Here is a 15,323-nt window from a genome sequence, read left to right as displayed (position 1 = left end):
CGTTTTCCATCTCAGTGTCTCATAAGTTAGTCAGCAGCCATTGACAGGGGAGGGTTAAGTTAGAAGAAATCTTCATTGGCCCATAGTGGTGTCATCATAGAATGACTCCACCGTGTTGGTTTCATGCGGTGATTGTGTGTGTGTGAATATACCCTCCTCCCCCACATACTTACCTGGTGGCAACAGATGGTGTTTTCCACTGCAGTGGACAAGCTTGAGTATAAACCGTCTCCCTGATGTGGTAAATACCAGCTTTCCTTATGTGCTTTGATGAGAGAGTCATCACTGAGATTTCAGGATGTTTGGAAGAGCTTCTTAGGCAGAGTTACCATTCAGATGACTGGGGTAATACTAGCATCACTATTACCTTGCATTTAGGCCTTGCCTGCTCTGCAGGGACTTTAAAGAGCCCACAGACTTTGCCTGATAGCACACCCAGGTATAATCATCATGCGGGTGCTTGTGAAATTCCCTGCCTACATCTCGGGCGTCACAGAGAGCCACAGCTCTCTCAATATAGGGATGCTATAACGGTGGCGACATGTAGCTATGGATGTGCATAAAGACTAAGCGTTCTTACACGTTCCTGACTCAAGATGGGTTATGGCCTTGGGCGTCAGACTGCGAACTGATCAGAGTGGTTTATAAATGGTCCACTCGGCGTGCAGAGCCGCAGCCTAGACTTCAGACATTGCCCAGACACCACCCACTCTGCTAGTCGAGAATGTGAACTCCCACTGACCAATGTGGGCACTTTCCAGTGGGCACTGACGCTTGTACGTGCGTTTCCCAACCTTGCTCCCCCCATGCATGTCGACAGGGCAGGGCGCACACTCCTTTGTTCATATTGCCGGGTTGTGTATATACTCCATGCTTTTATAACATGATCACGAGCATTTAACCAATGCCATGCATCACAGTTCTATCTGCTTCACACCAAATGCAGCCAGGATTTGGTGCTTGCTGTGTGTATTTTATATTGACCCACTAAAGAAGCAAACACACACATGCACAGAAGAAGTCTCCATTACACCAATTTTGCGTGGGGCCTTTCTCCTACAGTGAGCAATGTTTCCTAACCCAGAGGTGGACTGTGCTTCCAACACTGGAAAGCAGACATGTTGGGCAAATGCTCAGGAGCTTGAGTTTCTGCAGACACGTCACCCCGGTGCGCTGCGCTAACGCCTGCCTTTCAAACCTCCACATGCCTGCAGCAAAGGCGCTTGCAGCTCCGTGCCCACTGGGTGAAGCCCTGCTGACCTCCCCACTGTCCCGGAGCTCTTGAAATAACAGGGCCCGCCTGTTAATCTGGCCCTACTAGGCCTGAGATTAACCCAGATTAACACCACCTCCCAGTCCGTCCCCAAGGCTTAAGCGGAACCCAGCCATGGTAAAAGAAACGTTGCCCCTCCGGAAGACTTCGCCCTAATCCCCGACACTTAGGGAAGGTTTTAAACAACAGTGTATGAATTTTATTATCTCTGCCCAAAATGTAGTGCGTCCACAAATCCCCATTCATACCCTAATTGGAAGCTTTGCGGTGGATTGCCCAAGATGGAGGAGCAGAGCTTAAGGATGCGAGGGAGGCTGGGCGATGGAGGGGGGCGGGGGACAACATGCCAATGCATTTCCCATCCCGATCGGGGCAGTTGAGGGCGCCACTCCATCCCCGCAGCGGGGGCCTTTCTTTTCTTTTCCCCACCAGCTTTGAGCAGGCCTGTTTCAGATTGGCCTTTTTATGTTTGATCTAAAGAATAGTTGTTGGCCAATTCCATCTTTTCATCACTGTTCTGCCAGGCCTAGATCCAAGCGGCTTGTCAGATGCTCATTAACTCCCCCTTTGGCTCTTTGCAGTGTGTCTTCTAAGCTCATTGTGCCAAGAACTCGCGCTTCTTTCTCTCCCTTTCTCTGCTCCATCAGGGAGACAAATTACTTTCCAAAAAGGGGGATCGCCAGGGACGGTTTAATGAGAATTTCTCTGGGCCTGGCTGTGGAAAGCGATGTAGTTAACATTCGGTGGACTTAATTGGACTTTTCTCTTCTGCCTCCTTCAAAAAAACTCTGAAGCTATCCTGTTAATCTCTCATTTGTAATCAATTGTGTTGACTCAACAAAAGTCTAGGTCGTCCTTTCTTCCTGTCCCAGACAATCCTTTGTTGCCTCTAAATGCCTCATTCTTGAGTGCTCCTGGTCTTGTAGATGGGCTCGATTGTTGACAGTTCATTATTGCGCTTTTGTCCATTTAATCTCCCTCGCTGTGTTTTGCATGTGCATGCCTTAATGAGCTCCGTTGGCAATTAACATGTTTCTAGCAGCAAACCGGTTGCTCAGACGTTCGGAGAGAGGAGTGCAAGAAAAGGGCAACGCAGCTGCCTGGAAGGTGCCCCGCTTCCCAGCCCCGCACCGCGCCGCGGCTCCCGGCCTCCCGCCCGGGCACCTGGGCCGCCTCCTGCCCCGGCCCCCCTCCGGCGGGAGAGGTGAACAGTTGCTCGGCTGCGTGCGAGGGGAGGGGGAAGGCTTGGAAAGCTCCGCCAGGCGAGCGGAGTTTGCACCCAAAGGGATGCTTATTTTTTTATGAAAAATAAAAAATCCGCACGCCTGCAAATGCTGGCAAGTTAGTAAGTGTCATTTTTTACATAGAGGAACCTCTAACCCCCCCTTAGGCACTAGGCCTGTTCAAGCTGTTGTGTTCATGACTGTGGCTTTGGGAAAGGGTTTTTTCCCCCCTCGGTTTTTTCCCTTTTTTTTTTCTTTTTTGGAAAAAAAAATATTTGAAGCTTGCTGGCAAGATTGCTGAAGTGTGAGCAGTCATGGACAGAAGAAACATCTTGTGGGGGAAAAGATAATTGGAGCCTTTTGTGTGTGTGCGTGTGTGTCTGACAGAATTACCCTCCCCCTGAATTTTAGCATGTTAATATCGAGAGTAGCCCAGGATAGGAAGCGGCATCAGTGTTCGAGCCCACCTTTGCTGCAGAGAGGCGGTCGCGGGAGGGACTCGAGGGTGCAAAATGCAATTCATCCCTGCCCAGAAATTCCTATCCGGAAAGGAAAGGGAACTTCCCTCCTCCCATGACCTGCGTAAAATATACGTACATGGTCAGTGGCTAGAACTAAATACCTGCTCTGTCTTGTATTTCTTTTGCCCATTACAAGCTGCAGGCACCGACATATCCACAGAAGCCATCGGGAGGAGTTCTTATCCAAACCCACATCGCCTCTGCATCGTGCCTGCCTGCTGGGTGTTCTTAGCCCACTTTTGCAGCTTTAGAAGGGCCCTCACCGCGGCTCGCAAGATTACACAGATGAAATGTTATCGTTCAAGAGTGACCTGCAAGAAAAGTGAGCTTGCCCCGGCTTTCAACCAGCTAGCCAATGCCCCTTTTCAGGGCGCTCCATTACATCCCCCGAGTGCTTCCCCCCGCAACTCAGCCTCCTGTGCCCACTGCCCATATTCGGACATGCCCAAACGGTTTGAAGAGAAATCCCTTAATTTTTTTAATTATGCAAATAGTGGGGTCCCCGAGGCTTGCTGCTACCTCCTCCTTACGCATGGGTGGTGCTTGTTTGGTTGTCACACTTGGATAATGAGTTTGCTAATTGTATAGAGGGAAAAGAAAGCGGTCAGTGGCCCAGTTAGCCCGGCGCAGCCTCCCTTTTCCGATAGCAGCTCTCCTGGATCCCAGGAAGGCCTTGCCCGCGCGGATCGCCTTGGACCCAATCCGTGCCCAGTCTTCTGTTATTCCCAAGGCGGTTGATATCCTAAGTCTTTAGGAATGCAAAAAGAAAAACAAGGCCTGAGAAACTCCAACAGTGAGGCTATATCTAAGCTCAATGCTTTTCGGACCTGTGAGATCCTTTTTTTTTTTAAGTCACAGTCAGTTAAATTCTGAAAAATAAGCGATGGATGATCTAGGGCTGTGCCCTGAACAGCTCACAGAAATCGTGACTGTTTCTTCTGCACAATCATGAGTTTCTCTGGTGGTGCAAGAAGGGTTGGAGTGTGAGGGGGTTTGTTGCCATCATAACAATAATGAGCACCACAATACTATTGTATTACTGGAGAAAGAATGGGAAAGCATCAGAAGTGCTTCGTGGAAACAGACCGAGGTCCATTGAGCACCCGGCTGGACAAACTGGGGCCCACCAAACTGGGGAGTGGTGCTGGGCTCCTTCAGCCCAGGCTGACCGGGGGCCAGTGATGCGGGATTCTGGCAGCGGTGGCCTTGCAAGCTCCGCGCAGCCACAGGCCCCCCCTTCCCCCTTCCTGTACACTGTTCCGTTGCCAGTGGCATCCAACCAGATGATGGCAGGCGTTCCAAGCAAACACGGCCCGTTCCCTATGGCTTGCCTCGTACGCCATATTTCAAATGCAGCGGTACATTGCGGCATTCCAGGAACTGTCACGATCACTGTCCGGAGACAAAGGGAGGGGCCTGAGCCCTGCCGCGGGTCCTTCTCCCTTCCCACCTCCCAGGCACCGTGCATCCTCGACTCTCCTGCAGCGCACGCGTCCGCTCACAGGCATCCGTGCATGCTGGAGCCACCCGCCTTTGCGCAGCCTTGCTTTCACACGCAGTAAGATGGTTAGGGCTACATCTCTTCTCAACTGATTCCAAAATCTCCATTCATCTATACTGCTACGTTTACGTTTTACCCTGTTTACGCTTGTAAGAACCGCCAAGTGACTTACACGTCCCCCTTCTAACAGCAGCCCTGTGAAGGAGTATAGGCTGTGGGATCACACCTGACCCAGAACACCCACTGAGCTTCATGGCAGGCTGGAGACTTGAGCCCGGGTCTCTCGGGTCACAGCCCGATGCCCCAGCCGCCACGCCACGCTGGCACCATATTAATGTAATACTTTTCAGTGGGCCAGAAAGAAGATCGCCAAGTTATGCAAGCTTGAGATGGCCGTGTGGCTTTACAGGTTGTTATTATTGCTGTTGCTCTTTTCCCCTAAAACTGCTTTGTGTAACACCTTCCCTGAAAGAGAGCTGGACATTTCAAAAGCTTGCACATTTTTGGTGACCTTCTGCTGGCCCAGGAAAGGCTATGAATGTTGGAATCCTGTCTTTTAGCCTATGCTTTTGATCAAAGTTATTTGAAGCAGTAGCCCATTCATTAGGTTGGAAGAGCTATACAACTGGGTGTGGCTTACAGTCAGGGAGAATTAGAAATAGTTACTCCCATATGATTAATTTGTACTGACAACCGTCTTCGCTCAGTTGGACTAAATTTGTCTTGCACGGAAAATGCAAGTACCCCTCTTTTCTCCCACTGTACTCGAATTCATTGGCCCCTCTGTTGCTCTGCTGATGCAAACAGAACTTCCATTCACCTGAATCTCTTGAAGCCAAGGCTTAAGATCTGTTGCTGTCCACTTCAAAGCACTAGTACAAGTGGGGCCATCAGGGGAGGGCTTTGAAGCAGAAGTCTAAGGCCCCACTCCACCGGCTGAGCAAGAAGGATCCCAGGACTGGCTGTCTGCACATTCTGAAGTACACGAAGCAATGCACATTCCCCCTAAAGTGAAGGGCGCTGCAAGAATGTTGGAATCAGACTCTAAGATGATCAAAGAGCGCCACAGTCTGAGGATGGAGTGTCTCTCGGTCTAGCCAGTGCGACAAAAGGCATGTCACAAGAAAGCTCCAACTTCTGCTGCAGATTGAGGAGAAGCTGAGATACTGGAGAGGTGGACAAGACTGGGATTGGTATAAGGCTTCACGGAGAACCTGTGGCCCTGTGACCACTTGTGAACATCATCCTGGCTTCATGCAGACCTCTGACCACCTTGGAAAACCCACCCATGCTGGGCTCTGGTTCCACCTTCGTTTGCCTCCACCTGCTCTTGAGTCTGGCCAGGCTCACCGCTGAAATGCGGTTCCCAAGACATTTTGTCTGAAATAATGTGGAACACCATGGGAAGCCTATGGGAACGTTTAAGTGTTTGTGCTCATAGAATCATAGAATAGTAGAGCTGGGAGGGGCCATGAAGGCCATCGGGTCCAACCCTCTGCTGTTGCAGGACACTCACTCACACCATCCCACTCCTGAAAGTGCTTGTCAGTCCTGAAGGGTTCCAGAGACATCTTCTGTATCATGAAAGCATAACATGCCAGCATTGGAAAATACACAGTTAAAATTCCAGACTCTCCAGCTGCTCAGGGTGATGGGGTAGGCATTGTTGTCTGATCTCTTCTATTGTGATTGAAATGGCTGCATTTAGTTTGAGTTTCTGCAATTACAGCCCCATGTGAAATATCACTTTCCCAGGTGTAACAGAGACAAGGACTTAGTGTTAAAAATACAGAACAGGCAATCCCTTTTCAGACCTGCACAAGGCAGAAAATGCTGGAGTAGCGCCTCTTGAAGCCCTAAGAGGCTCCTGAACTGTGGGCCAACTTCTCAGGTATAAAACGCACTGCAGCCAATGGGAAATTTGCCACTGGCTTCACGAAAGTGAGGGTGGGGATGCCTTTCTTTTTTAATCCATATTGTTATGTAGAGGAAACACCCTTGTTAACCCTTGAAGGGGGGAAATGAAACGAACGTTTCTTTTGCAGAATCAGAGACGCCAGTGGGGAGGAGTTTTCTAAAACGCGGTTCTGTCCCCGTTCTTCCTCTGCCTCAAAGCCTGAAACTTTTTAGAAGCGCACGTTTTCTCAGTGCAGGCTCAGTATGAAGATGACACATTTAGTCTTTGCTGAAGACTTAAAGCAGATGCAAGCTCCAATTTTTAAATGCCACTGATAATTTTGTGATATGTATCTATATATAGAAACACACACGCACTTAAACATACAGAGGGAGTGAAAGTGAGTGGGGGGGGCTCTGTGATTTCTTAATAATATATTTTACAGTATGTCCTGGCTATTCATTGCATTCAGTCTCCTTCTCCTCGCCTTGCTATAATGGATAATCTAGGATACATACAGTGGCGTGGTCACCTTGCCTTTTTTGCAGAGGCTCTTCGAAATAACGTTAAAACCCATTCAAGATGCTTGTGTGGATCTAGAGTTGTTTATTTAGCACTGCTGGAGCTAAATAAATCTTACTTAGTAGTAACAGTAAATGTTTCCTCGAAAGCCGTACATTCCCATGGGGTCAGTGAAAAATCAACTGAAGGCAAAAATAAAATTCCATTCATGTAAAGGGCTAGGCATCCCTCTGGTGCAGCTAAAGAGGCATTTAGTGCAGAAGATGCACCGATTAGAAGGTTACAGAATGACAGCTAGCTGTCTGTGCGATTTAACCAGTAAGCACATTACACTGTAGAATAAGATCTCCAGTTTATCTGTAGCTTTCAGACTGAGAAGAGCATGTTTACCTGGCTGAGTGCGCACATGCGAGCATCAAGGGATGTCTGTCGATCACTTTGAAGAAATCCAGTAAATGTTTTCTGAGTTTGCTACTGGGAGGGAATTGGGAAAGGTCTGAAGCCTCTTACCGTTCAATAAAGCTGCAATTTTAGTAGATCCCTCTGGATTCAGTGCTGCTTACACAGGAAGCATCCTAGGTGGACATTTATGTCCCTGACAAATATTGTTAGTTAATCCCTTTTTCCGTAGTGCCAACTGTGGTGGCCACAGTGCCAATTCCGTATTCTGTGGGATGTCAAATTGATTTTCAAGGGCCAGTCAGACTTACCACTGTCCATGATTAAATAGAGAGAGATTCTGTACAAACCCGCTCTCACTAGTCTTCTAGAAACCTGCTCTCTCTAGTCTTCTAGTGGTAGCTAGAAAGCAGGGCAAAACCTAGAGTAGGGGAGGGCAAACCGAAAGACTTGTGAGAGTTCTCTCCCTCTTTACCAAAACGCTGAGGTCCAGCATCGCTGTTCTGGATGTTCTTGCTGTCGTTATGTGCCATCAAGTTGACTCAGCAACCTACAGACCCCCTCAAGAAGCCCCGTCCTTGGCTGCCCTGCCAGGGGTGGGGGGCAGAGCCAATTACTCACTGAACCCTATACAGGGATGAGCAGCACACAGGAATACTGAAGCGCCTCTGATTTCCAACGGAGGAGGATTCTAACTGTCTGATTTAGGCCTTAAAGTGGCTATTGTTAACGAGCTGGGAATTAGGAAGCCCTTGCCAATGTACTGCAAAGCGCCCCAGATCGATCAGTAGATCAGAGTCTTTCTGCCCATCCCTGATCCGGAGAAATTCCCATTCATTTTCTCTACCAGTGTCATCGCCTCGCCTCTAGGACAGCCCTGTCCAGCACGGCCAGAAGACAGCGCTGCAACGGAGTCAGCATCAGGGCAGCCCTGTGCGCCAGGGAAGGGCCATGGCTGGGGAGAAAGCACAGGCTTTGCTCTCAGAAATCCCCACTCGCATCTCCATTTAAAGGTTACACCTCTGCTAAGAAGAGCTCGAAAAGGCCTCTGCCAGTTGGAGAAACTAGTAATGGATTAGACTGTCAGTATGTGCATGCTGCCTCATTTGGCCAAGTGCCTGATAACGCTTTAAAAGTAAAGAAATAAGCCCTTAAACCTGGTTATTTTGGAAGTCTGTTTGGATATTTGTAGCATAGTTGCATTAAAGCATGCAAAGGACCATAATGTAACATCCAACATAGGTCCTGAGTAGAGGAAAACCATTGAAATTGATGGACTTAAGTTAGCTATGAAATCCCATTCCTTTCATTGGGACTACTGTAAGAAGGGCTTATACCGGATTTTACCAATGAATGGCATGAGGGTAGGTAATGCATTATAACACGAAAGAGGCCTTTTAAAAATATGGACAGAAACACTTTAGAAAAGCTTGACAGGAAGCGCTCCTTTGCCACGCTGTTACCTTGGGTCAGAAGAAGGGTTTTGGTTTAATTATCAAGAAATAGGGAAAGAAGGTTAAAGGGGAATGAAAATTATTTCTGAATGAGCCGATATTGGGAATGCAGAGCAATGATTATGAATGAATATGGAAGATATGGTTGGTAGGGGAAAAAATACAAACCACGTTGCTTGACATAAAGTCTCGTGGGAATGCCTCCTGTATTAAACATTATGAGATGTATCAAAGGCCTAAGAGTATATCTTATAATTCCTCATGTGTTAATTCTCCACTGGGTATCTTGACATGTGTGGGAATGGTTCTCTAGTTAAGAAACTTTATGACTTACAATTGGATTTCCTTCTGTTTTTCCCCTCATTGTTTTTTGTTAGCACGAGCTTACGGTTTTGACTCATCTAGATAAATGACAGCGAAAGGGATTTTTTTTTACAAAGATGCTCTAAAATAATTAATTATCTTCTTTCTGTGTTGATTGTTGTGATGAAAACTAGACCAAGGAAAAAATGAACAAGAGAGAGAAGATCTATATTAAGCATAACGTAAATGGCCTTTTCCGCTACTCAGTCTGAACAGTCCTTTATTAAACCTGCTTGCTTATCAGCATTTAACCACTCAATTAACCAGAGGAAAGGTGAACTCCAGATGAAAATGCCCCCAGACAATTGCAATGTCCTGCTTAATGCTCTGTTTCATTGGCGAGCTTGGATTGAGCAGCACGCACACGGGCGGCCGGAGAATTTCGTTTGCTCCGCTGTAATATTATTGTGAGCGGAATTGACATTGCCGTATTAGAGGGCTTTGTGAGGAGAGAGGGAGGTAGACTAGGCAGAGCCCCCTTCGTTTAGGTAATCCAAGCTCTTGATTATCCATATTCCATTTTTAAAATGCTATGAAGAAAGCGTTCAGGGGCCTGCTGTGGATGACTGCATGATTAATGTAATGCGGTTTGAAGGGCCTGTGTTTTCTCTCTTAATTTGGGTCATTATTCAGAAAGCAAGCAGTTAAATCGTTTCATTAGCGTTCAGGGAGGAGGAGGAGGAGGAGGAGGAGAATAATATAAACACTAAAGTCAAAGAGAGAAATAGTCAATCAGGAAATGACTTAAATAGATCTTAATTGAGGGACCCCCAAAAGCTGATAAATTACAGTTGAAGGAGACAGAGTTTAGTTTCCAGTTTAGCGCTCAACACCATTCGGGGGGCGGGATTCTGCATCCCTCCTTCCCAAATTAGTGGGAAGCTGGGCTTTCCGAACCGGAGATCGGAACAAAATTATCCCCCGGTGGAGGACAAAATTAAAACAAAACTGCGAAGCGACTGGTCTTGGTGGCAGACGGCGGGGGGGGGGGAGGCCGGCCGGCCCGCCCGCCCGGTTTTCACTTGCTCGTCGCGGGGGGGGGGTGCCTGAACAGCATTTTCAAGCCCAGATCGCCCGGATTCTTCCACGTTGCAAAGCTAGCCGGCTCGCCGGCAGCCGCTTCCCCGCAACCGAGGCGCCTCCGCCCGCGCGGCCGCGACAGCCCCGCGAACGCCGCTCCTGACCCGCAGCAGCGGGACGCGCCGTCCTGCCGGCCTTCTCTCGCCGCCCGCCGCCCGGGCTCGGGCAGACCTGGGGGGCCGATCCCCTTTGCCTTGCGTTTCTTTACACGAGATCCTCAGCCCGCCTCGGAGGATGCAGATCCCGTTCGGAGAAGCGGGTCTCCAGGAACGAGCTGCCTAAAAGAGAGGCGCCGAGCCCTCCTCGTCGGACATAAATCTGGGGAGCGGGGGGGGGGGGAGCCAATTAAGAATAATCCAGCAGCAGAAGCGAGAACACGCGGGCCCGCACCTTCCAAACTCCGCCTTTCCCCCTCAGCTCCGGATTAGCCTGGGTGCTGCGTGCAACCGAATGGGCGCCCCTCTTGCGGAGCTGACACGCTTCCGGGCCCCGGGAGAGCTTGACACTCGGACCCGACCGCTTTGGGAAACCCTCCCCTGAAACTGAACGGGGAAAACGCCGTCCACTTCAGCGGGCTTTCGCGGAAGTGGTTCGGGGGGGGGGGGTCCTACCCATGCCATTAAAACCCTGATTTCCCCTCCCCCAAACCTTTGCAATAACTAATTTGGAACCGGGATTAAAAAAAAAATGCTAGGTTTGGGGGGAGCTGGAAATAAGACTCCTCTAAAGCGACCTTTTTATTGCCTCGTGGTTGATATATTCCTTAATTATTCGGCCGTACATTAAAATGTAATTTTACAGTCCTATGTACAGTCCTATCTAAAGTAGGATCGGCCGCCGCCTCGGAGGCCCTTCGGAGTTTTCAGTTCGAGATCCGCAACTATGCCCGTAGTTGAATCCGTAGCAGCAAGGGAGTTTTAAATAAGTTTCTTTGCAATATATATATATTTATATAACTGTGTCTAGCCCCCAAAAAGAGGAGGAGGAGGAGGAGGAGGAAGAGGAAGAAAAGTGATTGTCTCATCAGCGCGGTGTGTGTGCATGGCGGAGAGGTCGGTTTTGTGGATGTCTCAGGCCCCTTGAAAAAAGTTCAAAATCTCCGGCAGTCTCTGAACGCCCCGCTTCGAGCGCATCAGAAAGACTTTGCTCGCTCTCCTTGCATTTTGCTTTACTTTATTTGCACGCGTGTGGATTTTGCCTAGCTTTGCACGGTCCTAGAGAGCTCCTTGGCAGAAGGCGCGGCGGCGGCGGCGGCGGCGGCAGCGGCGTCGTGAAGTTTCCGCACGTGTTTCTTTAAGTCAAAGTTCCTGCAGAAGCCTTTGCCGCAGGTGACGCACGTGAAAGGCTTCTTGTCGTTGTGCGTGTGCATGTGGAAAGTCAAATTGTAGATCTGGTGGAAAGCTTTATTGCAGATGGTGCACTTGTACTGCTTCTCGCCACTGTGGGTCAGTTTGTGGTTTTTATAATTCCCTGTTGGAAAAACCGGAGAGAGAGAAAGAGAGAAGTGGAGATCGGAGAGTTAGTTTCAAGAGGGCTCGCCTGAATCTCTCTTCCCCTCCACCATTTCTCTCCCAAGATTTAAGAGTGTATATAAATATTTATCGCTGGAAAAACGCGTTCCTGTTGCAAGACTTCATTAGGAAGTGTCCTGCAAGGGGCAGTCACGGAGTTGTCAAACTCAGTCTGCGTCAAGGCAGAGCCGCATACAACCGGCGAATTAAAAAATTAGAGGCTGGGTCAGCGTCGTGACCCCGAGCAATTGGCAGGCCCTGGATTAGGACCAAAAAGTGGGGGGCGGGGGAGGAGGAGGGGGGAGGAGGGGGACGCCGCTGCCAAGTGGAAGCCGCGCTGCTGGGACAGGCGAATTTCCCGCCGGATCCGGGCAGGCTGCTCCCAGACGCTCGCTCCCAAGCCTCTTCCCGAGGAGGAGAGCCCGGGGCGCTTCGGACCCCGGGCACGGGCAGGGAGCGCGCCCCGCGGGCCGGCGGAACGGCCAGTCCCTCCGTCGCCTTCGGGGCAGCCGAGAGCCCCGATCCGCCCGGGAAAGCGCGCCCGGAGCCCCGCGGAGGCAACGAGCGCATCGGCCCGGCCGGGACGCCTCCTGGCGCCGCCGCGTTCGTCCCGCTGGATCGCAGGAGCGCAAGCGCGGGTCCCTTCCAGGCGCCCCCGATGCCCGCGGACGGGCTGGAGCGGGCCTTTCCCGCAGCCCGGGCAGCGCCCCCCCCCCCCCGAAGGCAAAGCGGGGCGCTGCGAGCGGCGCGGCGCCGTCCCGGGAGGCCAGCGCGCCGCACGGTCCCTGCGCTCGGGACCGGCGAGGGGCTGCGGGCGGCGATTGTCCAGGCGCCTCGGTCTGGTGGGAAAAGCCCTCGCCGCCTGCCCCGCTTCCCCGCTCCTTTGAAAGCGGCACTTCCAGCTGAATAAGTCGATCCGCGGCACTTCCAGCAACAAAGGGCGCGACCGGGAGCTCCTTTTCTGCAAAAACGAGCCCCGTCCCTCCTAAATGTTAGTCCTCATGCTTAAGCCCCGCTCCCCCTCCTCTCCCTCCTGCGACGGAAGCTCGAAATAAAGACCCCGTTTTCTCTAAATACCTTTTTGATGAAATCCTTTGCCACAGAATTCACACACGAAAGGTTTGTAGCCCGCATGGATTCTAATGTGAGTATTGAGCGTGGAACTTCTATTGAACGCTTTCCCGCATTGGTTACACTTGTGGGGTTTTTCCTGTTGGGGGGCGGAAGAGGGCATTTGAAAGAGGTAAACGAGAGGGCAGGACACCATCCGCCAGCCGCTTCGCCTTCGCGGCCACAGCCGGCCGAGCCTCGGGGCCTCCCGCCTTCGCACGCCGGCCCCGCATACCTGCGTGTGGATGATTTTGTGTCTGCACAGTGTGCTGGCCTGGCGGAAGCCTTTCCCGCAAACTTTGCAGACGAAGGGCCTGGCGCCCGTGTGGACGGGCATGTGTCGGGTCAGATTGTAATGGGCGTTGAACACCTACGAGGAAGCAGACAGCAGGCAACTTTTCAGGCCGCGCAGCTCGGCCCGCTCCCCTGCGCCGTCCCCCGCGGAACCCGCGATCCACTTCCAGAGACAAGGACACGGGGATGGGGATGGGGATGGGGATGGGGGGGGTCGGGCGGGCAGAGCTTCTCCCCCAGCGCTGCTTTCAGGGGGCCCCCAGGAGGACCCAGGTGCCGCCACCGGGCTGCGCGACGCGGCCTGCGCAGGCTGCGGCCCGGCGGCGCCTCGGTGCCACGGGAGCGGGCGCCTGGCCTGCGGTGCGGCGGCGGCGGCGGCGGCGCCTGGCGGTTCGCCGAGCGCTCGCCGCGCCGCTGGGACCCGCGCGGGCCTTTGCAGGAGAGCCTTCCTCGGAGGGACCCAGGCCGAGGAAGAAGAGGCTCGCCGCGGAAGGTGCTGCGCCGCGATTCTGCCGGACGGGACGGGGGTAGGTCGCCCGGAGGCGCAGCGATGGACTCGACGCTTGTCACTTGGACAAGCATCTTTGTCCTGCTAATAGTAGCAGCGAATAATAATAATAATAATAATAATAATAATAATAACAACAACAACAACAACAACAACAACAACAACAGCGTCTACCAATTCGAACGGCGAAGAGTGGGAAGCGTGTGCAACTGTGCGGGTGACCCCCCCCTCCCTTGGATGACTGGTAAAGCACGTGGGGCTTTTCTCGGTGGGGAACCCCGGCAGGAATTCCGCTCCCTCCCCCGAGACCCGGAAGACGCTGGGGCAGAGCCCGGCCCTGCCCGGGGCCACGCGCCCCCCCCCCCCGCCCCGCGTACCTTGCCGCACACTTCGCAGGTGAAGTTCTTGGGCTTGCCGTCGGCCGAGGCGCCGCCGCCGCCGCCGCCGCCGCCGAGCTTGCCGTGGTGGGCTTTGGCGCCGTGCCTCTCGCCGGCCAGGGCCGAGTTCTCCTTCATCACCTGGTCCAGCTGCCCTGGGAGGCGCTCCTTGTGCGGATACTGGGCGTTGGGGAACTTCTCCGGCGGGGTCAGGGCGGCCAGCTTGGCATTTTCCAGCAGGAAGAGCTTCTGGTGAGCCGAGAGGGCGGCGGCGGCGGCGGCGGCGGCGGCCGCCGGGCTTGGGGAGTGGAGGAGGCTGGAGCTGAAGAGCTGTCCGTGGAGGAGCTCCGACGGGTGGTACGAAGAGGCGTCCAGGTAGTTGAAATAGTAGAGGCTGGATCCGTTGGCCGGCATGGCCAGGGCCTGGTTGATGGCCTGCGGCTTGATCACGCCGCGGCCGGTGGCGGGCAGGGCGGCCTGGCCGAGCGGCGGGTGCTGCTGGTGCTGGTGCTGGTGCTGGTGGTGGAGCTCCCCCTTGCAGCACACGCCGCAGCTGGCCTTGCAGAAGCCGCCCGCCGTCGAGGAGCCGCCGCCGCCCGCGCCCAGGGACGCGCCGCAGCTCCGCAGGCTGCTCTTCCACAGCTCCGAGTAGCTGAGCAGCGCCTTCGAGGCGGGCACCTCGTAGCCGGCCAGGGGCTGGATGGGGATCACGCACGGGATGGGCGCGCAGAGGCTGAGCAGCTTCTTGCCGGGCGACTCGCTGCGCCGCGCCTCGAAGGCTGCGGCGGGCTTGGCGTGGTGCGGCTGGGCCGGCGGCGGCGGCGGCTCCGAGCTCTTGGCCATGATCCGCTCGATGGAGAAGGCCAGCGTCTTGGCCGGGTTGGCCGCCCCGGTCCGGACACAGGCAGGAGGCATGACCGTCTCCAGGGAAGCCGAGGAGGCCATCTCTGCGCCGCCGAACGGGAAGGGCGGGGAGGAAAGAAAAGGACACCCAAACTTGAGATGAGCAGCCGGATCTCGCCCATAAAAAATAAGAAGAACGAGAATAATGAAATTTGGAAGGGTGGGGGAGAACCCGAGAGTCAAGTCCGTTTCTCTGCCTGATCTTCCAAGCTCAGTATTCCAGAAAAGCCAAGAGACAAATCAAATTAATAAGCACCCCCCTCTCCCTCTCCCTCTCGCTCCCTCTTCCCCCCACCGCCAACCCCGGCATCTCCTCCCCCATTTACATTCAAATGAACACAGAACAACTGCGCGCGGGGAGACCAGATTGCTGCTCATTAAGCACAA

General features: G+C 52.8%; 1 protein-coding gene across 1 annotated transcript; it reads right to left on the bottom strand.

Moving 5' to 3' along the window:
* Positions 1-11,431: 11,431 nt before the first annotated feature.
* Positions 11,432-14,978, bottom strand: FEZF2 (FEZ family zinc finger 2). Its single transcript, XM_044452022.1, has 4 exons — positions 14,034-14,978; positions 13,090-13,224; positions 12,822-12,954; positions 11,432-11,703 (listed from the first exon to the last, which is right to left on the bottom strand). Exons 1-4 carry the CDS (start codon positions 14,976-14,978, stop codon positions 11,432-11,434), a joined length of 1,485 nt encoding a protein of 494 aa, XP_044307957.1.
* Positions 14,979-15,323: the final 345 nt, after the last annotated feature.

Source organism: Varanus komodoensis, unplaced genomic scaffold (assembly GCF_004798865.1).
Source record: "Varanus komodoensis strain SLA01 unplaced genomic scaffold, ASM479886v1 scaffold6_4, whole genome shotgun sequence".
NCBI lineage: Eukaryota > Metazoa > Chordata > Lepidosauria > Squamata > Varanidae > Varanus > Varanus komodoensis.
This window is presented reverse-complemented; position numbering and strand designations above follow the sequence as displayed.